This window comes from Gamsiella multidivaricata (genome assembly GCF_025024155.1).
Source record: "Gamsiella multidivaricata strain RSA 2152 chromosome Unknown BC939scaffold_8, whole genome shotgun sequence".
In the NCBI taxonomy this organism is placed as follows: Eukaryota; Fungi; Mortierellomycota; class Mortierellomycetes; order Mortierellales; family Mortierellaceae; genus Gamsiella; species Gamsiella multidivaricata.
This window is the reverse complement of record NW_026251716.1, coordinates 461233-487787: the sequence shown is the minus strand read 5'-3', so window position 1 is coordinate 487787 and position 26555 is coordinate 461233. Positions and strand designations below refer to the sequence as shown.

Here is a 26555-nt window from a genome sequence, read left to right as displayed (position 1 = left end):
CAGTTAACATGAAAGTCAAGGAACAATATGCAAAGAGATAACAAAGGTAGAGGGAAAAAGAAAAAGAAATAAGAGTTTCGGGATCTGTTAAGAGATCCCAGGGGTGAGTGCCGTTGAGGCACTCTACTTTTTACCATATCGTTCGTTTGTTGAAAATAAACGCATTGGCCCTTGAGCCATCTCAACAATGTGAGATGGATGGCACGGCGGCGTTTTCACGGACTTATGCAGAGGCACGGAGCGCCTCGGCCACAGCAACCATATTGGTCAATGACTCGCGGACCTCCTTCCAACCACGGGTCTTGAGACCGCAATCGGGGTTGATCCAGAGGTTGCGGCGGGGAATGTAGCTAAAGCGCAAGGTTGGAAACGGTATGTTAAAACCTGAAGACGAGATTGCAAACAACACAAGGCCCAAATAGGTACCAAACTTACTGCAACATGGCATCGGCACGTTCCTTCATCTCCTGGACGGAAGGAACACGGGGAGAATGGATGTCGAAGACACCAGGTCCAATCTCGGCGGCATAGCCGTGAGTCGAGAAGGCGCCCAAGATCCTCATGTCACTCTTGGAGTTCTCGATGGTCAAGACGTCAGCATCCATGCGGCGAATGGCCTGGAAGATGTCCTGGAAATCACTGTAGCACATGTGGGTGTGGATGACGGTCGTGTCTTTGACACCGGTGGTTGAAAGCAAGAAGGCGTCGACGGCCCACTGGAGGTAGAAATTAAAATCGACAGAGCGGAGAGGAAGGCCCTCACGAATGGCAGGCTCATCGACCTGGATGTGGACGATACCAGCCTCCTCCAAGTCAACGACCTCATCACGGATGGCAAGGGCCAATTGGGTGCAGACGACTGAGCGAGGAATATCATCGCGGACGAAGGACCACTGCAAGCAGGTGACGGGGCCAGTCAACATGCCCTTCATGGGTTTGCTGGTAAGGGACTGAGCATAGACGGTCTCAGCGACTGTCATCTTCTTCTCGCGATAGACATCGCCGAAAATAATTGGAGGACGGACGCAGCGGGAACCGTAGGAGGCGATCCAGCCGTTCTCGGAGAAAATGTATCCTTCCAAACGCTCACCGAAGTAGGCAACCATGTCGTTACGCTCAGCCTCACCGTGGACGAGGACATCGATGTTGAGCTTCTCCTGCTCCTGGACGCAGTATGCGATCTCCTTTTTAATGAAGTCATGGTAGGCAGCCTCGTCGATCTCGCCCTTGGTAAACTTGGCACGAGCCAAACGGATCTCCTTGGTCTGGGGGAAGGAGCCAATGGTGGTGGTGGGGAACTCGGGCAGAGGGTGAGCAGCATGCTGCTGGGCCTGGCGCTGGCTAAACTCGCTGCGGCGGCGGAGCTGGTCGGGAGCAATGGCGGCGAGACGCTCACGAACGGCACTGTTGGTGGTGTGGGAGGAAGTGCGACGAGCCTCGATCGAAGCAGCGTTGGCCTCCAATTCAGCCTTGACGGACTCGACACCGTGGTTGAGAGCATGGGCGAGGGTATGGACCTCCTTGCACTTCTCCTCGGAGTAGGCGAGCCAGTCATAGAGTTCAGGGTTCTTAGTCTTGAGACGGTTCTCAAAGCGGAGGGTTACAGGGGTGTGCAACAGAGAGCAAGAAGGAGCAATGAAGACACGCTCCGAGCCGAGAGCAGCGACAGCGGTCTGGGCCAGCTTGAGGGCATCGGCGAGGTTGGTCTTCCAGATGTTACGGCCATCAACCAAGCCGAGGGAGAGGACCTGAGTCTGGCTGAGGTTAGCAATGACATGTTCGATCTGTTCGGGGGCACGGACGAGATCGATATGAAGACCAGCAACGCCAGAGTCCTTGATGAAGGAGACGTTGTCACCAATGCGGCCGAAGTAGGTGGCGATCAAGAACTTGAGCGAGGGAGCAGCAGCGGTCAGACGAGTGTAAGTCTCCTGGAAATGAGCGATGACACTGGGAGCGAGGTCGAGGGCGAGGATGGGCTCATCGACCTGGATCCAGTCGGCACCAGCCTCAGCGAGCTTGGCAAAGAGCTCCTCGTAGATGGGGAGGACCTTGGGGAGAAGGGAAATGAGCTCAAGGCCGGCGGAATTCTTGGCAGCTTTACCAAGCAAAAGGAAGGACAGGGGACCAAGGACGACGGGACGGGTGTGGATACCGAGGGCCTTCGCCTCGTTGAACTCTTGGACGGTCTTGGCCTGGGCAACGAGGTGGAAGGTCTGGTTGGCCTCGAACTCGGGGACAATGTAGTGATAGTTGGTGTCAAACCACTTCTTCATCTCTTGGGCCTCGATGTCGACCTTTTCCTGGGTCTCGGTAGCCGGTTTCTGGATACCACGTCCGATGGCAAAGTTGCGCTCGTGGCCAGCAGCGAGATGGCGGAAACGCTGGGGGATGACGTTGAACATGACGGAATGGTCAAGGACATGATCGTAGAAGGAGAAGTCGCCAGAAGGGATCTGAGAGAGACCCTGTCCCTGCTGGAGCTTCCAATTCTCGGCACGCAGCTTGACGGCAGCCTCGTCGAGAGCCTGCTCGTTGACTTTGCCAGCCCAGAAGGCCTCGACGATCTTCTTGGTCTCGCGTTGAGCACCCTGTATATGAAAAAGGATCAGATAAGATATACTTTGGGTCAGAGTTCAATTTGATAACGAAAAAACAACGGATCCACAGCACAGCGAATTAATCCACACTTACGATTCTGGGGAAACCCAAGTTGGTAGCGTGAACCATTGTGATGTGTAGTTATGGGATTTGTGAGCGAGTGTGTCTTTGCGTGGAGGGTAAAAGAACCGGTAACAGGGATCTTTTTTGGGGATAGTTGAGTACGAAGTGGGATCTGCAAAGAGAAGAAGAAAAAAGATCGAAGGGCGATGAACGGGACCTTTTTATAGCCGCGAGGAGTTCGGAGGCTGGGGAACAAGACTGCTTTTTGGGCGAATCTCTCCTCTGGACTGGGGATGGCTCAACGCTACCTTGACAGCCAATCATCGTGTGCAATTTCACCTCGCACCACAGGACGAAATCACATCATTTTTTCAGCCCTCTGCACTCAAACTTGTACCCGCCACAGTCCTCGCGATGAATAGTGCAGAATAAGCCGGATGCTGTGGTGCCTTGGGGTGCAGATATATTTTATTGCTGTCCAGCAGATACTTCCGCTTGCACACGAAAATAACGCGCACAAACATACAGTCATGCACCGGGAGGGGCGATCAAAACGTCCCCTTCCTTTTTTCCCTGCATTTTTACGCCCACAATTACACGTCAAAAAATACCAACCTGGACTAAAACGAATCCAACTGCTGGCGCCCATGTGCAGTGGTAACACCATTCACGCATTTGTCCTGGACCTGTTCCTGTCCATTTTTTTTTTTTTTTTTTTTTTGTGCGGATTATGGGGACCTTGTAAAGTGACATATGCTTCCTTGTTGCCCCTCTAGTTTGGTTTCGTTTTGAGATATGTCGAAAGCAGATGACTCGCCTAGGCTTTAGCAACTGCTGCATGAACCTAGAAGAATGGTGAGAACCACAGTTCTAGTCGCGTATGTCAATGGTTCCGGCGACATCTATACTTCGTACATATTTATTTATTTTCACGTATTCAGAATGACTCATACCATAGCGCCATTGGCTGTATTCTCAGGGAGCGAATGGGAAGGAACGGACAGTCTTTTGTCTCACGAGAAAGGCATGAGAGCCCGTCCATCCTACACTCCTGCTGGTGCATCCCTATCGTGCTGTGCTCTTTCAATGGGGGTTCCAGTTATTGACATTGTCGAACTTAAATCCGCTGCTGTGACTTACCAGTGCCCAAGTAAACCATTTTCTGTCTCTTTAAGCGCTTGCCTGTAACAACCTGACTACTCCTTTGTCTACAAATCCCGCTTCAAGCTTACTTGTTTTTAAAAATGCTCTTCAAGATCCAATCTTGAAAGCAAAGAAGAAAATTCAAAATACGCCGGGAGATATCTGAAGGGGCGGATTTAAAGAAATTTCTTAAATAATGGGTACAGGTGGATGGAGTACGCTGCCTGGCGCCTGAAACCTGGTGCCCTGAAGGTTAAATATTAATGAGCGGCCAGATTGTGACTAACGCCCGGCAGAGGACGCGATACCTTGGTTCAGCCTGCATCTAAATGAGGTGACTGCTGAAGTACACGAGCACTTTGAACATGCCTCATCATTTCATCCTACTTCCATACCCATCGACCGAAAACGCGAATCTGACAGCGATGGATGTCGCGGAACTAGCCGAAGCATTCAAGCAGCCCTCCAACCATGGGCAGCTTATGCAGCGTGTGCAAGAACTTATGGGCCAGGGCATAGACGTCTCCTCTACATTTGCCGCCGTAGTATCGGTTAGTACCTATATGCAGCTGAATAACCAATAATATTCCTTGCTAAACGATGCGCGTTTTTTCTGTTCCTACGCGTTTACTAACGCGATAAACGTATGTTTAGTCCGCATCGACACGCGACATTACCATAAAGAAGGCTGCCTACGCATTTCTAGCCAAGTACGGCCGTACGAACGAGGAACTGTGCTTCTTGAGCATCAACACCTTGCACCAGGACTGTGCTGATCTCGACCCGATGGTGCGATCTCTCGCTCTGCGCACTCTGTGCTCGCTTGGGTAAATACGCCGTACTTGAACAGATTGGCATTCAAATAGTTTGAGTACGAGAACGACCAGCAAGGATCCTGACTAACACTGTGTTGTAGACAACGAAGCGTATTGCGGTTTTTACTGCAGCCTCTGAGTAAGGGGTTTCAGGATAAAAATGCGCATGTCAGGAAGACAGCGGTCATGGCTTGCATCTCGCTCTTTGAGCTGGATCCAATCTTTGTTCTTGGTAAGAAAGGAATAACTAACGCTCTCATTCTTTCTAACAAAATTGGCATCGTCTGAAGGCTAACCGTGTAGAAGCTGATATCTGCTCGTGAATTACAATATAGAGAGTGAGATTGTAGACAAGCTCTACGAAATGCTGCGTGATCGAGACACTCAAGTGGCTGTGAATGCGATTCTGGCGTTGGAGACCATCCTTGCGGACGAAGGTGGGATCGTAATCAACCAGAACATTATGGCACATCTCATTCGGCGTTATAAAGACTGGAACCCAAGTCAGTTACAGGTCATCCTCGGAGTTCTCTGTCGGTATAAACCACAGACTAACGACGAAATCTATGAGATTATGGTATGTAGGACATGCATATCAGCGCTATTTTCCTATTTTCTATTTTCTTACTCGATGGAAAACAGGCTGCATCGCGTTAACATCCCCTTTTGTCGCTTCAAATTTGCCACCGCGAAATACTAGAATAACGTAGATGAGGGGCTACAGCATCCATCGCTTGCGGTCCAAATGGCTACACTGCGGTTGTTTATCTGGCTGTGCCAAGATCTGAACGAAATCCAAGAAGATCTTCAAAAGACGATGGAAGGTAACCACAATGTACTATCTGCTTTCTTGCGCCTTTCATAAACGATAAAGTCGTTCCGAAGTAATGACTTATATTTTCATTCTTTATTGCGGATAGAAACCCTGCTCAAGCACCTGAACTCCTCCATACCAGAGTTGGTCCATGCGTCTTTATGTCATCTTGCGCTCGTAGTAGAAACTACTGGAAGACTTCAGCATAACGCCACGCAAGACCTCTCCGCGTTGTTCTGCCGGTAAGCAAAAATATCAGGAGTCCTACAAGTGGTTGGATTCTGTTTTTAGCATTTCCGCATAGCCGTAGCTGACATGCCTATGTTTCAACACTTCGTTTCGTAGGGCAACCGATTCAAGCGTGATTAAGTTTCAAAGGCTGAACCTGTGCACCACAGTCGCCCTATCAACTGCTATATCGGATTCAGCATCGACCTTCATCCTGGAGCACATGTGCGAAGTCGCTGGGATGAAGTCCCTGATGCTGCTGCAAAAACCATCTCGGGCCAAATTGGATAGACACTCGATTGAGGCGCATGTGGAAGTGGCAGTTCGGGCTATCGAGGCAATCGGAAGTATCGGATCCAATATGCGTCCTCATCACAGAGCCCTTGTCTCAGATTTAGCGTCTCCTTCTGGAATGGACCTCAACTTGAGTCGACAACTAGGCGAGCAAAGAGAATCGAATATCACAAAGATCTGTCTTGAGAGATTGTTCCGTCTATTAGTCTTGTTCTCGAACATGGAGCACGTACTGGAGGAAGACAGCGCACGCAAGGAAAAATATAAGAAGGTTGGCATGATTGACAGTTTGATGCCTACGAATATCGGAGACTTGGATTTGGATGACTCTCAGACCGCGCTGCTGTTGTCAACAGTCCTGACATCTATCGAACGTAAGCGCAAGATGCGCAGGAATGAAATTTGAGTGTGGGTGCTAATGGGCAGCTTTCGGTGGTCCTTGTTCTCACAGACTTGCACCTTGTCTTTAATCGGAACACGTTAGGTTGCTGGCAAAGAGAGTACGAATCTCGACAGTGTGCGGACGAAAATCCATCTACTACAGCTAACGGCGGGATCTTTGACGCCTTCCAGATAAAAGTACTTGGGATATTTTTGCTTCGACATCTTGATCAAGAGGAACTGGACCGTCTTGCCAAGAAGAAGAAACCTCTCCGCTTTCGCTACGACACAAAACAGAACAACATGTCTTCACCCTCTCATTCGATGATTCAGGAATTACAGCAGCAGCAACAACCAGGTGATATTTCAAGGCTTGCAAGGATCAGCGGCATACGCATGTTGCTTCTCGAAGAGTCAACCCAGCAACTATCTCTACGGAAGCAGCTTCAGGAATCCTCCGTACTCGTAGCTGAAGGTGAAGATCACTCGTCTTCCCCAAAAAGCGACTATAGTCGAGCAGCAACCATTCGTGCAGCGTTGGAGATGAGGGCTCAGTATGCACTTCTACTGCAACAGCAAGTCCAGGACATGGTGCAGACGATCGACACACGGACTCATGCTGATGATCCTATCGTCCGATCAAACGGCGCCTTTCTACGAGTGCGTGCTGAGCAAATTGGGGTGCTCCACCTGGCTTGTTATCTTGTTGCTTTCGCAATCGAACACGAGGACGCAGACCAGCGAGGGTCCGATCTGTTCAGGCACAGGCTGGATATTCTCGCCCAGGCTGTGGACCAGCTTATTCCTGGATCCGAATCCGAATCTTCGAGCTATGACCCTCCTTCGGTTGACCAAATTTCAGGTGCAGACGATGAACACCGTGTAAATAACGTCTCCAGGGATGTAGCTGATCGAGCAAGGACGATTGAATCTATGTTTCTCGTACCGCTTTCGAGCGCGATATCCTTGTCCGCTGGAACCACAGATATCTTGCTATCGAGACTGCGAAGCGTGAGCCACAAAAACCAGTTCGACTCGCCCATCTTCAAAACAGAAAAGTACCAGAACCTCGTCAGACAAAGGATTGTTGAACAATTTGGTGTTGCCGGGAAGAATCGCTCCGCAAAGGGTGTTGAGGAGGATACATTCAGCAACCAACCCTCAAAGATTCAGGATATGGATCGACTCATACTCAAGGACTGGTTATTCCATGTTGGATTCAACACTCTGGCCGCCACAGTGTGATTAACTAATAAACATCTAGAAGCAGGGTATCAAGAAACCAGAGCTATATCGTGGACAATGTCTCTTTGTATTGAATCTATGCCATGAACTAAGAGATGCTTATGCTGTCTAAATTGTTCATGGAATGTGTCCGCTGTCTTCCCTGAGAGAAGTCAGCAGATCCTGGGCTTTTACAGCTACTGACGCTGAGTGATCCATCCGGTGCTTACGACGGCGGTCCCTGCGCGATGCCTCGTTATCCCTGCCGTTTCTGAGGGACTCGAGCAAGCTGTCCATCATGCCCTTATCATCACTACCACCATCTGCATCTGATGTTGAGCCTGAGGAAGGGAGGAAAGAAAACGGAACGCATATTAGTTTTATTGGAACAGTGAAAGAGCGAGCCAAGCAAGAACCTGGATATAAAAAAAATGTCCGTGTGCACAAACCTTCGCCATTGATGTCTGGGACCTGGAGACGATTCCGCTTGGCGGCGATCTGCTCTTGGCGCTGCTTGGCCGCAAGTCTAGCCTTCTCGCGCTGGGTATCTCTTTCTCTCTGCTTGCGGTTGTCCTCTCTTGCTTTCTGTTATCATTTAACAAAACATAACGACAATAAGATATGTAGTAGACCAGTTAGTAAGACTGCCTGTCCATTCTCTTCATACAGACCCGCTTAGAGTCAAATGCCGAACAAGCGCGGCATGCGTACCTCAAATGACGATGTAAACGTCTTGAAAATTCCAAAAAACTCGTCCGGCTTCATGATCGTAGGCTCCTCTCCGTAAAATTTGACACAATCCTTGTAAAGAATTTCCATCTCCGTTATGGCTGACTCGGTCCTTGAAAATTGTCTTTCGGCCGTCTCAATAAATGGCTGCATAACTTCGTAGAAGCGATCGTCAGCACACGTCTTCAGGCCATCAGGATAATGAGTGCTGAGCTCCACCTTGATTTCCTTCAACTGGGTCTTGATATGGTTGAAATCTGACTGGAGCTCTGGCAACGAGACTAGAAATAATGCAAGGCGCAACAGAGAACGCGCATTCGTGTTGGTTCTCAGTGCGGACAAAATTATTTGTACTGAAATTAGCATGATAACATACCTCGACACGCTTCTCCACAAGAGCTAATCTCAGCTTGGTATTGCAAAAGGTCGGGCAAGGTCGTTTCCGTGATGCTTGTCAAAAAGTGTAGTAGTGTCATACTGGAAGCGTTGGATGCTTTCGTATCGACCAGCTAAAATAGAACATACATTGAACAGAGCAGACAGTGATTAGCTACTATATAAAGAAAAGCATTCCATGAAGAGAAAACCAAGGGCAACACCACGCTAGAAGATCCATACTTTGTTGATACTGGCAATCTTGAATCCGAAGGCTCCGCCATTGTGGCTGTTTCCGTTCATGTAGTTTCCGAGCATGAGAATTAGGTTGAGCAGCTCCTTGAAGTACCCAGCATCCTTCAAACTCTTTGAAGCAATGGAAATAGCAGAGATAGACTATTCGATGCAAGCGGTTAACTAGCGCTCACGACTTTACTCCAGCACATTAATTCAAGACATGTGCTTACCTCGTTGACGCCGTCCAAGAGAGACTTAAATGTCACTTTGAACTTGAGGCCCTCCAGGCGCTGTTGGTATCTGTCAATTTGGAGGATCTACTCATACAAAACACATTTGAACGAATAAATAAAAATCGATTATCATGTGTGTCACCATAGATCGGCATACATAGAATTCCTTAAAACCAATATTTACCTCTACGAAGAAGGCCTCCGCTCTACCCAATCGCAATTTAACGTCCTCCGGTGCATCCTTATACTCTAAAAGCTTTCCGGTCTAGTGATTTACAAGAAATATGCGAATAATATCAGCAACACGTCTTTCAAAAGAAAGCAAGCATTAAAAGATGTACCAATTCTTACTTCTTCGGCATCAGGAACATATTTAAGCAGGTTTGTCAGCTGGACAAGCGGCATAAAGTCCTCGTCCATACGAAGAATGGCATGACGAATCTCAGGATTCGTGTGCTTCATACCACCCAACATAATGTTGATTTGATGAGCGCGACGCTGCTCTAGAATAAGGATCTCGCGCGCCTTCTTGGATGCACGGGGTTCTATTGTCGGGTATAATGGTTAGTATTCTTCGAGGAACCCCACTCCACTTGTCAACCGTATAATCGCTGCAAACATGTTTCTTACCTCTGTACTCAGTGACCTTGGCCACAAAGAGCTGCTCCATGTTTCCAAAGATGCCGTTTGCGCCAAGAGCGCGCTGCAGTGCCTCTTCATCCACGCCACCAGAACCCCAGATGGTGTTTCCAACAGCCATGTAATTGAGCTTGTCCCATTGCAGCGTTTTTAGCTTCACGCCTGCTATTGCACCATCCTTCTTCTTGTTCGTCAACATCATTCCTGGGGGAGGTGGCCCTGCTCCGCCGGGAGGAGGTGGCGGTCCTCCACGGCCTGGTGGTGGCGGTGGTGGCGGTGGTCCCCCTGCTCCTGATGGGGGTGGAGGTGGCGGGTCTCCAGCCTTTGGTCGGGCGAATGAAGGTCCTTTGGTCGTTGTCGGGCTGCTTTGTCCTAATCTCTTCTTCTTGGCGGCCAACATGGCAGCAAAACTGCCTGGTGCGGGCTCATCAGAGTCAGAATCGGAGTCATTGTTGCCGCCTAACTTGGTTGAATTACTTTTAGCCAGCATCTGACCAAGCAGGTTGCCCATGCCAACGGGTGGTGATGGGAGAGATGACGTGAGTCCCATACCTGGTGGTGGCGGCGGTGGGGGGGGACCACCAGCTGGAGGTGGGGGAGGTGGTGGGGGACTACCAGCTGGAGGTGGGGGAGGTGGTGGGGGACTACCAGCTGGAGGCGGGGGAGGTGGTGGGGGACCACCAGCTGGAGGTGGGGGAGGTGGTGGGGGGCCTCCGGAAGGCGGTGGAGGTGGAGGTGGAGGAGCACCACCAACGAGTGGTGGTGCCAGCGGCAATGAAGTGGCGGTTTCTTCTGAAAGCTCCTCGACTATGTTAAAAGAAGACATGGCATTAGAACAAAAGCATGTCTCGTCAAGAATGGCTCTGTAAATAGACTGCATACCTTCATCAGCAGATTCATCATCCTCGTCTCCTTCTCTAGATTGCTTGCGTCCGCGTCCTCTTCCGGATCCATTGGAAACTCCCTCGAGACCGGTGCCCTGTTCTGGGTGCTGCTGTCCGTCGAGTCGCTCCAAATCCTGCTTGAGTGTAGGATCCGCTGTAGTAATATAAGCAGGCACCTGGGCACCATATCGTGCCTGCAGCTTGGATTTCTCCGCTCTGGTTTGCTCGAGCATGCGGCGAATCTTATCCTTGTCAAGCGGTGGGACCTCGTCTCTGCTGCCTTTCCCACCATATCCAGACCCAGCACTGGTTCCTGGACCGATGCCAGTTCCTGAGCCAGTACTAATTCCTGAGCCAGTGCCAGTTCCTGAGCCAGTACTAATTCCTGAGCCAGTGCCAGTTCCTGAGCCAGTACTAATTCCTGAGCCAGTGCCAGTTCCTGAGCCAGTACCAATTCCTGAGCCAGTGCCAGTTCCTGAGCCAGTACCAGTTCCTGAGCCAGTGCCAGTTCCTGAGTCAGTACCAATTCCTGAGCCAGTGCCAGTTCCTGAGCCAGTGCCAGTTCCTGAGCCAGTACCAATTCCTGAGCCAGTGCCAGCTCCTGAGCCAGTACCAATTCCTGAGCCAGTACTAGTTCCTGAACCAATGCCAGTTCCATACCCAGCTCCATGGCCATTCCCATGACCAGTTCCAGTCCCTGTGCCATAGCCGTTTCCATAGCCAACGCCAGGGCCCCCAGGGCCTGTACCAATGGAGATGCCTGTTTGCATTCCAGCTTCCTTCATTAAAGCATTTGCATCGTCCAGGGACTTCATTAGACGCTTCAGTTGGGCATCCTGCAAGGCAATCTTGGTATGTGTCTGGGTCTCAACCTCATTCAGTTTCGCCTGGAGTGTTTGGATAGTGTGTCGTGAGACCCGCAATAGATCCTCGAGGGAATAGATATTGGATTTCAGTTCAGAGACCACACCATCTATTAAAGACGGAAAAGGTGATTAGATTGTGTGTAATATGCGGACAAAATTCCATCATCATGTCACTATTACAAATACCTACCATCTTTTTGGCCAATATCGTGCTCCAGCTGATTCTTTTGTAGAGTCAACTTTTCAACTTCTTGTCGCAGGCGCTTCGACTCCTCAAGGGCAACATTCAGACGATCCTGGTCTACCAGCTTGCTGACAAGTTGATTGACAGATATTCCAATCTTTTGATCAAAGTCGTCTGTAATCCCACGTCGATCGAGCACGACCTGAGTTACGATTGCATCCATAAGCTGGAAGTAGCGAATCCTAAAATGTTTGGATATGCGTGGCAGCGCTTGCAGAAAGGCTCAGTGATCGTGTCCTCCAGAAATTATCATAGAAACATCAAGTCCATGAAGCGTACCTTAGGTCTCCTTCCTCGCGAATAAGAAGCATATGTTGAAGAAGTGACAGGAAAAAGTCGTACGCCCTACTGCTTTCCACAGACCGAAGCAATGCATGGAACACATCGTAAGGGTCGGACATGTCATGCAGAATCTGGTGGTTGTAGAATTCCACCATATCGTCGTAGTCGTTCTCCGCCTCATCCTCGTAGATGTTGAGCTGCCTGTCGATCAGGTCATGATTGAGACTCCTCATTTTCTATCACCATCACGCCAAGCAAAAACCAATATGAACTTAGTATTTTTGAGTCCACAGACATATACAACTACATCAAAGTGCTCCACTTACGGAAATGATTCGCGTTAACCCACTAGTCGTCAGCTGGCTCCGAAGATGGATTCGGAGCTCAATATCATCTACGACTTGTAGCAATGCGTTGATGAAAATGACATTGGACAGCTATCAGAGAGAAGAAACCGACATAATGAGTACCATAATTATTTTTCGGTAGCTCATTCAGTAGGGACTGTCTGTGAAAACGCGCCAACAAAAACACATACCACATATTCGATAAGATGGCTGTCGAGTGTTCCTGTCTTCTTCAATTCCTCGCTCATTCCAACCATGGTGCCAAAGCGACCGCGGCCGTCAATGGTATTTTCCAAGATTCGCATCCATGCGTCGAAGCGTGCGCTTTCTTTCCAATATTCCTGAACCTGATCCAATCCCTCTAACACCAGCTTGTGACCCATTGGAACCTCGCAGTAACACAAAAAAGTTAGCACCTCTACGACCAGCTTTCTCGTCTGAAGCTGGGGCGATGTGATTGAGAAGCAAAGAGCGGATATACAAGGAGGATGTTTGATCGCTTCCTGAGCCCCCCATCTATTGTTGAGCAGCGTCTTCAAGCATTTTACGATCTCGTGCTCCATTGCCAAATCAGTGTCGCGTCTATCATCACGAAATGAGTATGAAAGTTAGGGAAAATATCTAAATAAAATACGCCGCTTCGATGCTCGACCAGCAATGTATAAGCAGATCCAGCAAAACATATACCTAGAGGGACGATGGTTCAGGGTTGCTAGTGAGGACGAAAGGATCTGTTGTCCGCGATTCTGAATGAAGATCCGAACCCAGCTATTTTGCCGTAAACAGGACGTTATTAGTACCATATCCGTATCCGTGCGCGTCTTCTTCGAATTCCTGTTGGACGTTGGGGGAACACATGGTATACGATGCGCACATACGATATGGGCTGAGACTTGAGCGACACGTGAAGTGCAACCAGAATTTTGATATCCATATTCCTGAGATCTGCATCCGACTGCATCTTTCGTACATAGTACTCTGGAGACGTTTTGTCGATGAAGCCCTCCTCTCGTTTCCGTGCCTACGGAAAGTAGTGTCAAATAAACGACGCGTCAGCAAAATATTCCTTTTATGCTCCTGTATATAAGAGCAATTGAGTCTTTTAGGGCGACGCTCTGTACCTTGCTCTGCTCCTGGGCCTCGTGCTGATAGATGAGCTTCCATTTATTGTCCATCGAAAGTCCCGCCATTGCCTTGCGCTTCTCAGGCTCATGCATGCCCATGTTATTCTATTCAGGGAATGGCGTTGAAATATAATCAGTACCATCATCAATGGAATTAGCGATACAAGTCCCCTGAGGGCCCAATCGCAGCAACAAGCCATCCACGACCTTGAAGAAGCGACACTGCACGCATGGACCACTTCTATCGGTCTGCTGCTGGCTGATGCACCTCTTGATTTGTCTTTTTTTTTTTTTTTTTTGCAGAGCTTTCCCTCTCTCTTCTGCCTCCACTCGCTTGCGATAGCATCTGGGCGCTCGGCTGAACAAAGACACCAGGACAAGGCCAGGTGCCATCTCCATACCATAAAATCAACGAAGCGGTCCTCGATTTCCTGGTCCGTCCGGGGGCGCGCCAGTAACATGTTGTATTCAGTTCGCCCAGCCTCACTTTGTGTCCCAGAGGTCGAAGTCCTGTACGAGCGGACAGACTGTGCATCATGGCTGGGAGAGGTCGGCCGGTCTAACCCTGAGGAGACGCGGTGATGTCCTGCGGCAAATGTGGCAAGTGCATTCGCAGTGGCAGCCGAGACGGATCCAAAGTATGGGCTGGACGAGGCTGAGTAGTGACTGGGATGGTTTCCTCGAGCAGACGGAGGCGGGGATGAAGTCGAGGATGAATAGTCGCTCGAGTGGGAGTAATGGCCATGTCCATTACTGCTTGTCCTTTCTCCCGAATTACTGTTATAAACACCGCTGTTGTTGCCACTATTGGCGTAGCTGCTGCTGATGGCATACTGGCCTTGTTCGCGGTCTGTCTGATTAAGATTGACGCTCACTCGGGGCTGATACGTCGTCTGGGGTTGATACGGCGGCGAATTGCTGGGCGGGAAGAAGGCGGCCGTGCCTGTAGGGTTCAAGGTTGGAGAGGAGATGGAGATTGGAGGTGAGTGTTTGGTCGACTTCTTCTTGCCGAGGTGCAGTATCTTGTCCATGGTTGGGATGAAAGGGGGGGAAGGTGTTCAGCCGCAATGGGCGATTGAATAACGGCTGAGGATATCCTTCGCTCTTAGGTCGAACTGGAAGTGTGTAATGGCGAATAAAACGAGAGGTGGATAAAAATAAAAGGCGACGACCCCTTTTCTGCCGGGTGAAGGATGTTGAAAGAAGGAAGGGAAGAAGAGGGTGATGGAGGGATGGAAGAAAGGACAGATGGAGTGATGGAGTGATGGAGTGGATGTAAACTCGGTCGATAATGCTCAGCCAGGCCTGTTCAGAAAGGGGCTCATAAGTTTTCTTATATAAATGGATGAGAAACCGGGACACTTGGAGGTAGCGATTTGTATCATTCAGTTTAAAGCTGACCCTCTTCATCAGAGAGGAACTTGCTCCCTGGTCACTTAATAGGTCAGTCTGAGGAAACGCTGCGGTCATTTTGTATTGTTATAAAAGGCTTCACGCAGAAAGAAGGGCCCGCAGATCAGCGGCTCATGAAAGAAACCGACTGCAATATTCTACAAACTTCGTTGTTTGATCGAGGGAATCCACTGCCCCTAGTCTTCTAGTCTCATCACGTAAGTAAATACGCTCGTCCCCACCACCTTCTCCGACACTACTGCTCAAATACAGCATGAATTTGCCTTGATGCTTAGTTCAACTGTGGAAGAAGTACGTGCAGGCGGAGAGAAAAGCAGCATACGGTTGGGTCTCTTCTTGGTGTACGTTAGATCAACTGACGTGATACTCGGTTCACAACTTTCACATCTACGGCCTCAGAAAATGCTTGAGATATTGAAATATAGAACATCGTCCAGTTGCACTGGGCCGGCAAGAACGCGTTATCTGATTCAATGTACGGTGTGTGCCTTCTTATTATAATCCTACAACCCATAGTTGAGCCGTTAGTAATATGTAATATGAGAGCACTGAAACAGCATAGTTGTCTTCATCTTACCATAATCCCTCTTCGCTTTGGAAGCCCTCGTGGCATCGTTCTTGGATGTCGAGAGCTTGAAGGTGACTCCAGTGCTTACCGACTGGTGGCGTTACTGGTGCTGGCAGCACTAGGATGGAGAGGAGCTTAGAGAAAAAAAGCGCGAGCTGGGCCTGTCAAGCCTGGGCCTGCAGGGCATTCAGGGCTCTCGTATGCCATCCGAGGTCCGGGATAAAAGTTATATTTTGCATCGAAGCATAGTTCTGTAGGAAAAGTTGGGATGTGTAGGAGAAGGATTGATAAAGCCAAAGGTGTGCTGTGGTGAAATGAAGGTGCATTGCAAGGTAGAGAGCGATGGAGAGTTGCCAAGAAGCACGAATTGTATAGGCATGCACTGCCAGGAACGCGAAGCCTTTTGTTTCGGCAGGCCTTGATAAATGCGGGGAAATACGAGGACAAGGTGTGGTTGACAGCCTGATATATCTCCGTCTATGATTGAGGTTAGCTCGCGTCAAATCTTTTATTCATGCGCACAGGATAGACCCTGCGGAACATTCAGTTTGGCGTTATCTTCTGTCTCCGTCGCATTATCTTCTGAACCGAGAGAGACTGACGAAGGGATCCTCTACAGCTCTGGTTACATTAGGGCTTGTCCAAATATACAAACACGGCGTCCTTATGCCTGTCGGACCGTCGCTCTTGAAGGTAGCGCCACCTCTTGGCCTTGATATCCTCGGTCTCGACAAAGTTTGTAGTGCTCCTGACATCCTGATAACGGAGGCCCATTTTCTTCATCAACAGCGAATCGCTTCCTTGCTTGGAGCCTTGAATTGCTCTGCAAGTGGTATCTCGATACGGTTAAAAAGGACTCTAAGATTAACAGCTTGTTCCTCGGTGTTCATTTCCGTTGCGATTCGTCAAAAGTCTGAAGCAAACGATAAATTGTGATTGTAGCGTGGATGTTTACCTTGAGCGTCTCCGTTATCCTTTCTCAACACGATATTCTTAACGGTGTGGAGTGAGGGTCCCATGTAATAGGCCGCTCGTAGAAAAGGATCCGATATCGTAGCGATTTTCGCGTTCTCTTTTTTCTCCCTTGCAAAACTCGTAGCAATTAAGTACTGCTCTACGCTCCACTACAGACACACTTTTTTCCTGAGTGCCATTTATGCTGTTTGACTGAAGCGAACGTATTGCTGGGAGGCGCGATCTTCCGCAATTCTCTGATCTGGCTCTGCAATAGCTCGACCTTCTGCAGCTTCTCAATCATCTCCAAGGTCTCCGAGGTTATTGGCTCTTCCTCTTTTTCCAGATTGGTGGACAGAGTTTCGGAAAAAGGATCAGTGTAGGGGCATTTCCTTGAATTTTTCGTGGATGACTTGTCCGGCGAAGTAGCATGGGCTTCAGAGAAGGACATGACTTTGGCAACTTGTATATCATAGTCGTTGAAGCCATCTTCCACAACATCCAAGGCTTCGTCCTAATCTACGGCCAACCCGTTCGCAATGTGTTGGTCGATACTCTTCTCGCGTCGCTCCTTCTTCCTACGTCGGTTGTGGTGTAAACGGAAGTATAGACGAATGCCTTGTCTTTTCTTATGGTTCATGACAGACAGAGATTGGCCATGCCTTGATAACGTTTGAGTGGCATCTGAAATTGATAAACGGCAATGGGGATTCTGAAAACGCGCTTTATGAAGAAACGCCCAAGGCTGGTATAGGTAAATCGGTGCCTGGAAAGTCGATACCGTGCTCTATTTTGTAGAAAGTCGTGTCTGGACTGAGATGAAATTTTGGATGAGGATGAAGATGAGGAAATGGTTTTTGAGAAAAACGCTCGCGGCTAGTGTAAGCAAACTGGTGCTTGAGAAGACAACGGCGTGCTCCGATGCGCAAAAAGTTGGTTCAGTCGCACGATCCAGGAGTGATGAAGAAATGTCAAAATTCTGTAGCGATATATAGATCCTTCAAAATAAACGATGAAAACGTGCTGTAAAACCCTGCCACCTGAACTCAATGGAGTCCTCAGTGATGTTGTAGAGCCGGGGAGATAGCATTCGTATTGGGGGAGCGTTTTTTGCCGCGTACAATCTAATTATCGTTGGTGGTTCGATACATTGGTTAGACCTGGCTATGACCTTTAAATACGCGTCCATAGTCAACAAGCAATAAAGTTTGTCATCCTCGGTGACATGCGCATCGTAATATCACTAATTTTAATTACAGAGTCCAGCCAGCACTGGTATGTGAACAATTCAAGTACCATGAAGAACTCAGTGATGGATTCGGAATTGCTGTTGGGCGATGGCTGTCTCTCTTTTATAAGGTACACAAGATCGCAGAACAATGGCATTCACATGCGTTCCTATATTTCTAACTATGCCCTAACATCTTTCACTTCTTTCATCAAGCAGTAATACTTTCGGCAGCGTCACTGTCCGATGGTTTACTTGAAATACGGCCTGAACCACACACATGGAACACGCAATCAGGAATGTTATGTGTAAATAGGCAATTCGAAGGATCCGTAACAAAGCGCCTGTGGCAAGTGTAGTTGTCTGTATTGGCCTCAAGACCTACGATGCTTCAACAGGACTGAAAAACGGTCAGTAATAAGACTATGTATCCCTGCTTCTCTTAGCCAGAAGAAGGGTAAAGGATAATATGATCACGGGTACGGATATCTTATACTCTCTCTGTAGCATTTCCATATCGTTTTGAACTAATCGATGGAGAGTAGCCACGAATACTTCACGAGTATTAAATGTCCCAAGTCCGGCCTCACTAAACCGCAGTTCAATGATAATGGCCAGTAAGCATGATAAGCGGGATAAGTAAACGAGTACTGGCGACAGAAAAACAGCTTAGGAGTAGATATTGTGGCAATCCAATAGTCACGACAATCGAGATGAAAGCTGCCAAGGATGGACACGTCCTCCTGCATAGAGATGGTAGGGCGTTGTGCAAGGTCTTGAGTGAATGAATTATGACGCGGCATCCACCTCTGTTTTCACAAATTAGCTTACTAGGCTCTGGAACGCCTCAATGGGAGCGAAATATATGGGTCAATCACAGGAGGAAGTCTCTCTTCGTGGGGTGGTCTTTCCACAAGTACCCAGCATTGGACTACGGTCCATTCTCGCTCCCTGTTTGCTGTAAATGCGCTGTTCTGTTCAGCGCGACCTATTCTTCTATTATTTATCATTATCTAACAATAACAGCGACTGAAATAAAATAACTGAAAGAAGGAGCTGTACTGCGTGCTGCTCTGACCTTTGCTTTTCGACATCGCGCTTGCGTTTGACTTTAGACCGGACTGCGAAACGTGGCTTCTGTGGATGCTTTCTATTTCCATTTTTGCACCGTGCGAAAAAATATTTCAGGAACCAAAACAGTGCACTTTTTATTCCTCCTCCCCATCGCTCACTCACCTCTTCTCTTCTTCTCATCATCCCACCCTTACCTCTTCTCTCATCTCATTCAACCCACTACATCCTCGTAACATCATGTCCCCCACCACTTGCGGAGCCCACGGCTGCAGCCAGATTGGTAGCCACAGACACGAGGAGCAGTATGTGAATATGAAGTGATCCCATACCCTAGTGCTCTTGTGCAGGCAGGACCTTGCACGAGTCAGTCCAATGTCGAATATATCATCGCCGACTCGTCATCGACTGACCTTTTTTGTTGTCGTACCCTTTATAGCCTCCCTGAGCCTGCCATTCTCGATACCATCCTGGACCATATTGGAAACACCCCTTTGGTCCGTATTAACAAGATCGCAAAGTCAGAGGGTCTTCAGTGCGAGCTACGTATGTTGTACTTTCACTCTGCATCATGCATTTGCTATCGGATGCTACATAAGCTATGTCCACGTACGCCTGTACTTACTGCATCTAAATGTTCTGATACTATGTAGTGGCCAAGTGCGAGTTCTTCAATGCCGGTGGATCGGTCAAGGATCGTATTGGAAAGCGCATGGTTGAGGAGGCTGAGAAGGACGGACGCTTGAAGCCCGGATGCACCATTATCGAGCCCACTTCTGGAAACACCGGTAAGAATATACGTCCCATTATCAGTTTTGTTCTTTCTTTCGTTATTTTTCCTGTCTCGAGAAGCAACCAGACTTAAAGGAGGATGTTCGTGTGCAATTTTTTTTTGCTATTATTGATACTCAGACAAAGTGAACACAAGACACTAACTTATGTATCCGCAACGTGGTACACAATCCAACAAACAAAAAATCCTGGGAATGTAGGTATCGGTCTTGCTCTGGCCGCTGCCGTCAAGGGTTACCGCACCATCATCACGCTTCCTGAAAAGATGTCTCAGGAGAAGGTCGATGTCCTCAAGGCTCTCGGCGCCGAGATCGTTCGCACCCCCACCGAGGCTGCCTGGGATGCTCCTGAATCCCACATTGGAGTCGCCAAACGCTTGAACGCAGAGATCCCCGACTCTGTCATTCTGGACCAGTACGCCAACCCTTACAACCCTGTCACCCATTTTGATCACACTGCAGAGGAGATCTATAGGGCCTGTAACGGCCAGGTCGACATGCTAGTTGCTGGTGCTGGTACCGGTGGTACGATTACGGGAATTGCCAGAAAGCTGAAGGCCCTTTGCCCGAACATCATTGTAAGCAGAGACGAACATGTTTGTCAAAAAAAAAAAAAAAAAAAAAGGGGGACAATATTTGTGCATAGAGACATTCCTAACAACATGACCAATTATACAAACAATTATATGAACTCTTAGATTGTCGGTGTCGATCCCCACGGCTCTATTTTGGCCCAGCCCGAGTCTCTCAATACCTCAACCGAGGGTTACAAGGTTGAAGGTATCGGTTATGATTTTATTCCCGAGGTTTTGGACCGCAACCTCATTGATAGATGGGTCAAGAGCGAAGACAAGGAGTCGTTCACAATGGCCCGCCGCATGATCCGCGAGGAGGGTATTCTCTGCGGAGGTTCATCCGGTACTGCTGTCGCGGCTGCTGTCAAGGCTGCTAAGGATCTCGGCCCTGGCAAGCGCTGCGTTGTCCTTCTTCCCGACTCTGTCCGCAACTACATGACCAAGTTCTTGAACGATGGCTGGATGCAGACCAACGGATTCACAGACCAGGCTATGGCCAACGAGCAAGAGTCCAAGCACCTCCAGTGGGGCGGCGCCACCGTCGGAAGCCTTCACCTCAAGGCTGCTGTCACTGTCACAAACACCTCCCGCTGCCGCGAGGCCATCATCTTGATGGAACGCAATGGCTTTGACCAGTTGCCCGTCGTCTCGTCCAAGAACGGCCGTCTTGTTGGATTGGTCACCCTCGGCAACCTGCTTTCAAGGATCGCGACTGGCCGTGTCCAGGTCGATGGTCAGGTTCAAGATGTCATGTTCAAGTTCCAAAAGTCGGGCACTCACTTCACAGAGATCACTGACGACACCCTCTTGGAGGACTTGACTGGATTCTTCGAAAAGAACTCCGCTGGTGTTGTCACTGAGCGTGGGGGCTCTAAGGTCAAGGCCGTTGTCACCAAGGTCGATCTTGTCTCTTTCCTTGTCAAGAAGACCGCTGTTTAAAGCAACTAATCAGGAGCAAATAGAGTGCCGTATTTGCCACCATAAAAGAACATAAGGGATCATCTGTAGAATAAAATATAATAGCCATCAGTGCGAAAAGCTGCTATATGTAGCTCAGGCTGCTGTCGAGTTCTTTATTTCGTTATTCCTTTGGTGGACGATGCTAATGTTTTGTTGCTAATATCGAGGTAACTGTTAGTTGCTGCTGCCTTCCCTGTCCATTACCATGTCCGTCAGAACTCTTGGTCTATTCAGGACGGAAGACTGAAACGATGTAAAAGGCGTCCTAAGGAGTCACAGAGCGAGATCTGGCTGAGACAGAACGGCCACGGGGGGAAGGCGAACGCGAGCGACCGCCACCGTTGCCAGCGTCTCCTGAGGGACGGCGTTCTGGGCTGCGAGAATGCCTAGGCGACATCACTTGGTCACCATCGCGATCAACCTCTCGTTCTTCACTACGACCACGAACGGGCGAACGAGAAGCAGAGGTACGACGGCGCGCACCAGCTGGGCTGGGTGAGCGAGGGCGGCGACCACGAGGACTTGGGCTGCGGCCTCGAGGGCTCGGTGAGCGACGACGAGGCAGAGGACTAGGGGAACGACGAGGCGAACGACGGCGAGGTGGCGAGCGACCACGGCGAGGAGGGGATCTGGAGCGTCCACGCCCGCCTCCGCGCTCATATCTCCACGAAGCACTGGGCGCGTTTTTGGCGAACTAGTTATAATTGAGCAAAAACAAAGACCACAGTCAATATTAGCTGAACTTGCAATCGGCATGATTCGGCAGGTAACAATAGTGGCTATGTTGTGGTACCTGAACATCAAGGCGATAGCCCTCAAATCGGACGTCTCTCATCTCGTGGTAGGCATCGCGGGCATCTCTATCATCTTCAAACTCAACAAATGCGTAACTGCAATACCATCCAATGCGGTTAAACGTTTAAGCCATATAGCGGATGACACCAATCAAGCAAAAACAGTTGCAATAAATATAATCGGTGCCAGGCAGGATATCGCGAGGCAGCAGGTTGCGAAGAGGAAGGAAACAAAGAGAGAGGAGTCGAGTTCAGTAAGGCAGGATCCAGACATGTTTAAGGCGTGGACGGAAGGAGGAGGAAGACATCTGTTCGTCTTGTCGTTTTGATTGGGTCCGAAAGGATATATTGTGCATTCGTTGGTGGTTGACCACATTATCGTCTCTCGAACATCGATCGATCGACTCGTATCGTGTACTTTTGATTTTTGTGATTTCGATACGACTGAGTGTTAGCAGGACATTACAGATGGACGATTATGGAACCACTCCTGTTGATATTGTCGGGGTGATAAATAGCGATATCATGATAATTGGCCATCAATTGAAGCTTCAATCCATGCCTCATTCATAATCTTCGAGTCTGGCGAAAAGATGAGATATTCCTCCTGGATGGTGGGCTAAACAGCGGAGTATATCCTGGTAAACAATTGGATGCTCGAGGTTTGAATCAACCAGTGTTGCGGTGTTGTGTGTAAGCGAATCCGAAGTATGCTTCTTGCATCAAAAATTGGCGTATTGAATGCTGCCATTGTCCTTGGGCGGCAACTCGTACCCACATCGTCTGCGGTGCTGAAGGTAAAAAGATCCAGTCCTCAACAGTCCTCGATCAGATAATGGGCGCATTACTTACGGCTTCGAAGAATCATTACGGAGAGCGGGAATATCGCAGCGCACAAGGGGACCGTATCTAATTCGGACAAAAAACAGACATAATTAGAACATGAAGGCACACATAAAAGCTGGAGGTTAACAACATAGCCATGGCTTTATCCTTTACCTCTCGAATTCATAAGCAAGATCTCTTGCGCGAGTGCGGTGAGAGAATCCACTATTACGACGGACAAGACAGGCAGCAAGACATGAGGAAGACTGGTTCTTGTGGGTTCATGACCGATCCAACGGCAGGCGACAATGGCGATTTGCGGATTCTTACGAGACGAAGAGGGTGCGGCGGGACATGGGACAATAGTACGGTGTGGCAATTGACAGAAAACTAAAAAGGCGCGGTTGGGCGGCGGAAGAAAAGAAGAGTAAGGAGAAGGATAATGGTGCGGTGGCATTGTTTAAGGAGTTTTGGAATCCAGTGCATTTCAGGCGTAGACTAGGTCACCGAAGTGAAATAGGTGCCCTCCTTATGCACCGAACTCAGCAAGTGTGACACACAAAAAACTAGACTTAACTATGATTCTAAAACTCTTGCTTTTTTCCCGGGCTTTCTTGGCTTGTTCGATACAGATAGTGTCCACTTGCGACCACGGGGGAGAGCACCGGTGCTTGTACTAGCGCTGGTCGTCGATGCACTGCTGTTGGTGTTGCTGGTGCCAACTGTGGAAGAGTTCATGTTTGGGCCCTCCTGCCAAGGGTACCGTCCATCGGCCGTCTTGGGCTGTAGGTAAAGAGGTCGTTCTTGCTTCTCCAGGTGTCCTCTGACAATCCTGGACATGTTCTCAGCCGCCATCACATCTCTGTGGTGATAATTCTCGCAGTGTGGATGCTGCCATCATGTCGCCAAGGCCACGGCCCAAGAATATGACCATCCCAAGAAGTGCCCCAAGGAACGCAATTAATTCCCCCTATCCATCTGGTGGGCACAGCGGGTACCGGCGTTGGCAGCAGGCTAAAGGGTATGCACGACGGGCGGTATTAATATGCGAGAGAGCTAGGAATACAAGTCGTCGCATCCTTCAAAGCCTCGGCGCATTGTCGCATTGTCTTTGGCAAAAATCAAAAACGGCTAGGGTCTACAGCACGGCGAAGTGCTTAATCTCAAAGTGCTCATCGGCTATACAATCAAGCCACGGAATCACATTCCGCCCCTTTCGCACCTTTATCTCGCAGTTTCAGCTTGCTATACTAACACCAGCAGCACAGCACTGGACTTTACAGAACATACACCTCAATATTGATTTCAAACGACGCAAGGAACAAGGCCGTCTGAATATTCAATGTAGACGTTTATTTCAGTGCAAAACCTGAGTATTATAGTTATTTCAGATAGAGAGGTATCCGAGAATACCGCATACTATGCGGACCCGATCTAGGACAGCAGATCGTCAAAGTTCATATTATTGTTCTTCTTGGCTGACTGGTTGTTGGTTGGCATTGTTCCAAAGTTACCAAATGCCATTGAGTTTTGGTTGGAGGCGGCAGGGGTCGCAGGCTTGCTGGCCCACGCGCCAGAATTCCATGAGTTGGCTGCCAAGGCGTTCATGGACGGCGCTGCCTCCTTGGCCTTGGTCTTGCCGAGACCATCCAACGAGATCAATCCAGAAGCATTGGCCCAAATATCATTAGGATTGGAAGCCGAGGGATTATTGGTCTAACAATGAAACAGCATGGTGATAAGGGTATTGTCCGAACTGTATGACAATAAACCATCCATACAGAATAGAAACATACCTGAACTGGAAAAGAGGAAGAGGGCTTGACGTTGTTGTTAGACTGCGCCGACGATGCCGATAGGGGAGGGATGGTGCTGCCGCCGAACGAGGCCATCGTGTTGCTGTTGACAGGACTGCTTCCCAAGAGATCGAATGCCCCGCCATTATTCGCTGGTTTGGCGCTGACTCCGCCAAAACCATTGCCGGCGCTGCTGGAAGTACTGTTTGTCCTTACTGGCGGGAGGACAGAGGCCATTGTGGGAGTATAGGCTGGAAACGCTGGAATGGACGCCTGAGCCTTTTGTTCGACTGGAGGTGCACTTTGAAAATCGTCAAAATCGTCAGTGGCAGACTGAAGGTCACCCCAGCCATCGTCCGCAGGCTTGGATGTGTTCGAACCAAAGGCAACCTGGTTCGCAGGCGCCGATGTAGCGGGTTCATCAAAATCAAAGAGGTTCACCTCCTTGACGGGTTCGACCTTGGCAGCGGCCTTGGCCGCCTCAGACTTGCGAGCACTACGACGGACGGGTGGTGAGCTAGATGGGTCCCGATCTTCGTCGTCATAGCGGCCGGGCCTGCTGCTGCTGCTACGATCATCATACCGCCCACTTCCTGATCCACCGCCACTGTATCCTCCATATCCGCCTAATGTTCAATTCCATTGAGAATGTTGGTCAGGGTATTCGTAAGTGAAATTTCTTGCTTAAGCTATTTGCCATGAAAACTTACCAGAGCGGTCGTCAAAGTAACTGTCGCTTCCAAAGCCTCCATATTTAGAGCTGGTGCCTGCAAATCCACTTCCGCCTCCCTCAGAACCAACAAATTTGTTTCGATTTGCCTTTGCCTTCTTGCGTTCCTCCTTAATGCGATCTACGCTGCTCAGCGTCTCAGCGAACTCTTTGGCACGGTTGCGAACTAGAATTATGGATCAAAGAAGGTAAAGCATTAGCAGCGGCGAAGCGACGATACGGCCATGAAAATAAAGTCGCCTCGAAACAATGTCTCCATTGTCACATACCATTGATACCCTCATCCTTGCCATTGTCATCCACATACTGAAAGTTGCGGAGTACCTTGACAGTCGAGATATGGCTTCTTGCTTCGTCAACGACACGCTCGGAGCCGTGCGTGACAAGGTACTCGAGAAGAACCAACGACTAGTGTGTTGAAACAATGAAAGGCAACAATATATCAGTAGGATGTCAATAGCTAGAAAGCAGAGGGTCAATGGGCTAATAATGATCGGTGACTGACCTTGTAGATTACGCGCCATTCGCGCGTCTCTCTCTCTGTAAAGCGCTTAAAGAGGGCAGGCATAATCTCGTTGAAGTATTGGCTATGAGAGGTACAAGAAAGCAATAATGTCGATGAGTATTGGAACGTCGGGGACAGTTCATTGATCCTAAACATGATGGTCACTGCGTACAAGTTGTGTGTGGCCTGAGCCAATTCCTGCTTTAGGGTGCCGGACGCCCCCCAGGGATCGTTGCTGGTGGCCTCCCTGACTTTCTGCTCCATTTCCGTGTAGTTCATGACCTTAGCGGTCCTAGAAGAGAGGGATCAAAGCACTACAATCAACAGCTTGGCTTCAAGAGCGATATAGGTCTTACAGTTTCTGCTAAATGATGCCGACATATCGCTTACACCTTCTCGAGGGCATTGCGGATATCCCACATGGAGTATCCGGACACGTTCTCTATGAAATTCTCCATGATGTACACTCTTTCCGTTGACCGTTACTGAGATGTCGTGTGCGAGTGAAGAATGGAATCCTGATGCTGGAGTGACAAGTTCAGTCCCCTTGGATGTGTTGTTAGTGTTCGATGATCCGCTTGTGTCGAGTACGAAAGGGTCGAGAAATATACCACGCTGTGTGGTGACAGATGGCGGAGAGATGATGAAGGATGGGAGTGAAGAGGAACGAAGAAAAGAAGGAGTGAGCGATGAGCTGCTGAACTTTGAATATAAAAATGTCACACATCCAATCGAGCAATTGAACGGAAACAAGCATATCAAAGAGTCTCTCCATATTCAAGAAAAGATGCGCAGGTCCATTGCGCATCATGCCTTCCATGT

At 49.0% G+C, this 26555-nt stretch overlaps 8 protein-coding genes across 8 annotated transcripts; 3 read left to right on the top strand and 5 right to left on the bottom strand.

Moving 5' to 3' along the window:
• Window positions 1–223: 223 nt before the first annotated feature.
• On the bottom strand, window positions 224–2730 carry BC939DRAFT_392971 (5-methyltetrahydropteroyltriglutamate-homocysteine S-methyltransferase; the record flags this gene model as incomplete). The annotated part of the gene is made up of 3 exons (XM_051552066.1): window positions 224–350; window positions 436–2591; window positions 2695–2730. The coding sequence occupies 3 exons, from the start codon at window positions 2728–2730 to the stop codon at window positions 224–226; spliced, it is 2319 nt and encodes a 772-aa protein (XP_051416089.1).
• A 1151-nt stretch (window positions 2731–3881) lies between these two features.
• Window positions 3882–6503, top strand: BC939DRAFT_304620 (armadillo-type protein). Its single transcript, XM_051551416.1, has 7 exons — window positions 3882–4358; window positions 4462–4634; window positions 4724–4854; window positions 4958–5199; window positions 5323–5446; window positions 5543–5678; window positions 5782–6503. Exons 1-7 carry the CDS (start codon window positions 4173–4175, stop codon window positions 6362–6364), a joined length of 1575 nt encoding a protein of 524 aa, XP_051416088.1. The 5' UTR covers window positions 3882–4172; the 3' UTR covers window positions 6365–6503.
• A 25-nt stretch (window positions 6504–6528) lies between these two features.
• On the top strand, window positions 6529–7618 carry BC939DRAFT_440124 (uncharacterized protein). Its single transcript, XM_051554042.1, has one exon. The coding sequence runs from the start codon at window positions 6643–6645 to the stop codon at window positions 7582–7584; it is 942 nt and encodes a 313-aa protein (XP_051416087.1). The 5' UTR covers window positions 6529–6642; the 3' UTR covers window positions 7585–7618.
• An 8-nt stretch (window positions 7619–7626) lies between these two features.
• On the bottom strand, window positions 7627–14924 carry BC939DRAFT_525836 (uncharacterized protein). The gene is made up of 18 exons (XM_051561336.1): window positions 13925–14924; window positions 13521–13628; window positions 13278–13420; window positions 13087–13167; window positions 12591–12981; window positions 12379–12489; window positions 12050–12288; window positions 11717–11952; window positions 10659–11633; window positions 9768–10583; window positions 9489–9682; window positions 9322–9402; window positions 9135–9221; window positions 8911–9063; window positions 8669–8801; window positions 8275–8573; window positions 8013–8148; window positions 7627–7904 (listed from the first exon to the last, which is right to left on the bottom strand). Exons 1-18 carry the CDS (start codon window positions 14552–14554, stop codon window positions 7702–7704), a joined length of 5016 nt encoding a protein of 1671 aa, XP_051416086.1. The 5' UTR covers window positions 14555–14924; the 3' UTR covers window positions 7627–7701.
• A 1210-nt stretch (window positions 14925–16134) lies between these two features.
• BC939DRAFT_499779 (uncharacterized protein) lies at window positions 16135–16909 on the bottom strand (the record flags this gene model as incomplete). Its single annotated transcript, XM_051559976.1, has 2 exons — window positions 16135–16327; window positions 16683–16909. 2 exons carry the CDS (start codon window positions 16907–16909, stop codon window positions 16135–16137), a joined length of 420 nt encoding a protein of 139 aa, XP_051416085.1.
• Window positions 16910–18890: 1981 nt separating this feature from the next.
• On the top strand, window positions 18891–21164 carry BC939DRAFT_440120 (pyridoxal-phosphate dependent enzyme). The gene is made up of 5 exons (XM_051554041.1): window positions 18891–19062; window positions 19197–19303; window positions 19411–19545; window positions 19750–20126; window positions 20247–21164. The coding sequence occupies exons 1-5, from the start codon at window positions 18998–19000 to the stop codon at window positions 21060–21062; spliced, it is 1500 nt and encodes a 499-aa protein (XP_051416084.1). The 5' UTR covers window positions 18891–18997; the 3' UTR covers window positions 21063–21164.
• Window positions 21165–23151, bottom strand: BC939DRAFT_440117 (uncharacterized protein). Its single transcript, XM_051554040.1, has 5 exons — window positions 23033–23151; window positions 22877–22927; window positions 22730–22786; window positions 21877–21973; window positions 21165–21777 (listed from the first exon to the last, which is right to left on the bottom strand). Exons 1-5 carry the CDS (start codon window positions 23056–23058, stop codon window positions 21349–21351), a joined length of 660 nt encoding a protein of 219 aa, XP_051416083.1. The 5' UTR covers window positions 23059–23151; the 3' UTR covers window positions 21165–21348.
• An 842-nt stretch (window positions 23152–23993) lies between these two features.
• On the bottom strand, window positions 23994–26507 carry BC939DRAFT_304505 (uncharacterized protein). The gene is made up of 7 exons (XM_051551415.1): window positions 26124–26507; window positions 25906–26025; window positions 25734–25815; window positions 25498–25636; window positions 25209–25394; window positions 24499–25124; window positions 23994–24418 (listed from the first exon to the last, which is right to left on the bottom strand). The coding sequence occupies exons 1-7, from the start codon at window positions 26189–26191 to the stop codon at window positions 24137–24139; spliced, it is 1503 nt and encodes a 500-aa protein (XP_051416082.1). The 5' UTR covers window positions 26192–26507; the 3' UTR covers window positions 23994–24136.
• Between the last annotated feature and the right edge of the window lie 48 nt (window positions 26508–26555).

Bases quoted from the DNA above. Each gene is read 5' to 3' on its own strand.
- BC939DRAFT_525836 (XM_051561336.1), bottom strand. From the start codon at position 14,554: ATGGACAAGATACTGCACCTCGGCAAGAAGAAGTCGACCAAACACTCA. The intron at 9,403-9,488 runs GTAAGAATTGGT...GTAAATCACTAG, and splicing joins ATGTTCCTGATGCCGAAGAA to ACCGGAAAGCTTTTAGAGTA. The intron at 7,905-8,012 runs GTTTGTGCACAC...TCCCTTCCTCAG, and splicing joins CCCAGACATCAATGGCGAAG to GCTCAACATCAGATGCAGAT.
- BC939DRAFT_304620 (XM_051551416.1), top strand. From the start codon at position 4,173: ATGCCTCATCATTTCATCCTACTTCCATACCCATCGACCGAAAACGCG. The intron at 4,635-4,723 runs GTAAATACGCCG...ACTGTGTTGTAG, and splicing joins CGCACTCTGTGCTCGCTTGG to ACAACGAAGCGTATTGCGGT. The intron at 4,855-4,957 runs GTAAGAAAGGAA...ATTACAATATAG, and splicing joins GGATCCAATCTTTGTTCTTG to AGAGTGAGATTGTAGACAAG.
- BC939DRAFT_440124 (XM_051554042.1), top strand. From the start codon at position 6,643: ATGTCTTCACCCTCTCATTCGATGATTCAGGAATTACAGCAGCAGCAA.
- BC939DRAFT_440120 (XM_051554041.1), top strand. From the start codon at position 18,998: ATGTCCCCCACCACTTGCGGAGCCCACGGCTGCAGCCAGATTGGTAGC. The intron at 19,304-19,410 runs GTATGTTGTACT...GATACTATGTAG, and splicing joins GGGTCTTCAGTGCGAGCTAC to TGGCCAAGTGCGAGTTCTTC. The intron at 20,127-20,246 runs GTAAGCAGAGAC...ATGAACTCTTAG, and splicing joins CCCTTTGCCCGAACATCATT to ATTGTCGGTGTCGATCCCCA.
- BC939DRAFT_440117 (XM_051554040.1), bottom strand. From the start codon at position 23,058: ATGTCCCGCCGCACCCTCTTCGTCTC. The intron at 21,974-22,729 runs GTAAGTAATGCG...ATGGTATTGCAG, and splicing joins CGTAATGATTCTTCGAAGCC to TTACGCATTTGTTGAGTTTG. The intron at 21,778-21,876 runs GTACCACAACAT...AATTATAACTAG, and splicing joins GCTATCGCCTTGATGTTCAG to TTCGCCAAAAACGCGCCCAG.
- BC939DRAFT_304505 (XM_051551415.1), bottom strand. From the start codon at position 26,191: ATGGAGAATTTCATAGAGAACGTGTCCGGATACTCCATGTGGGATATC. The intron at 26,026-26,123 runs GTAAGCGATATG...CCTCTCTTCTAG, and splicing joins CGCAATGCCCTCGAGAAGGT to GACCGCTAAGGTCATGAACT. The intron at 24,419-24,498 runs GTATGTTTCTAT...TTTCATTGTTAG, and splicing joins CTTCCTCTTTTCCAGTTCAG to ACCAATAATCCCTCGGCTTC.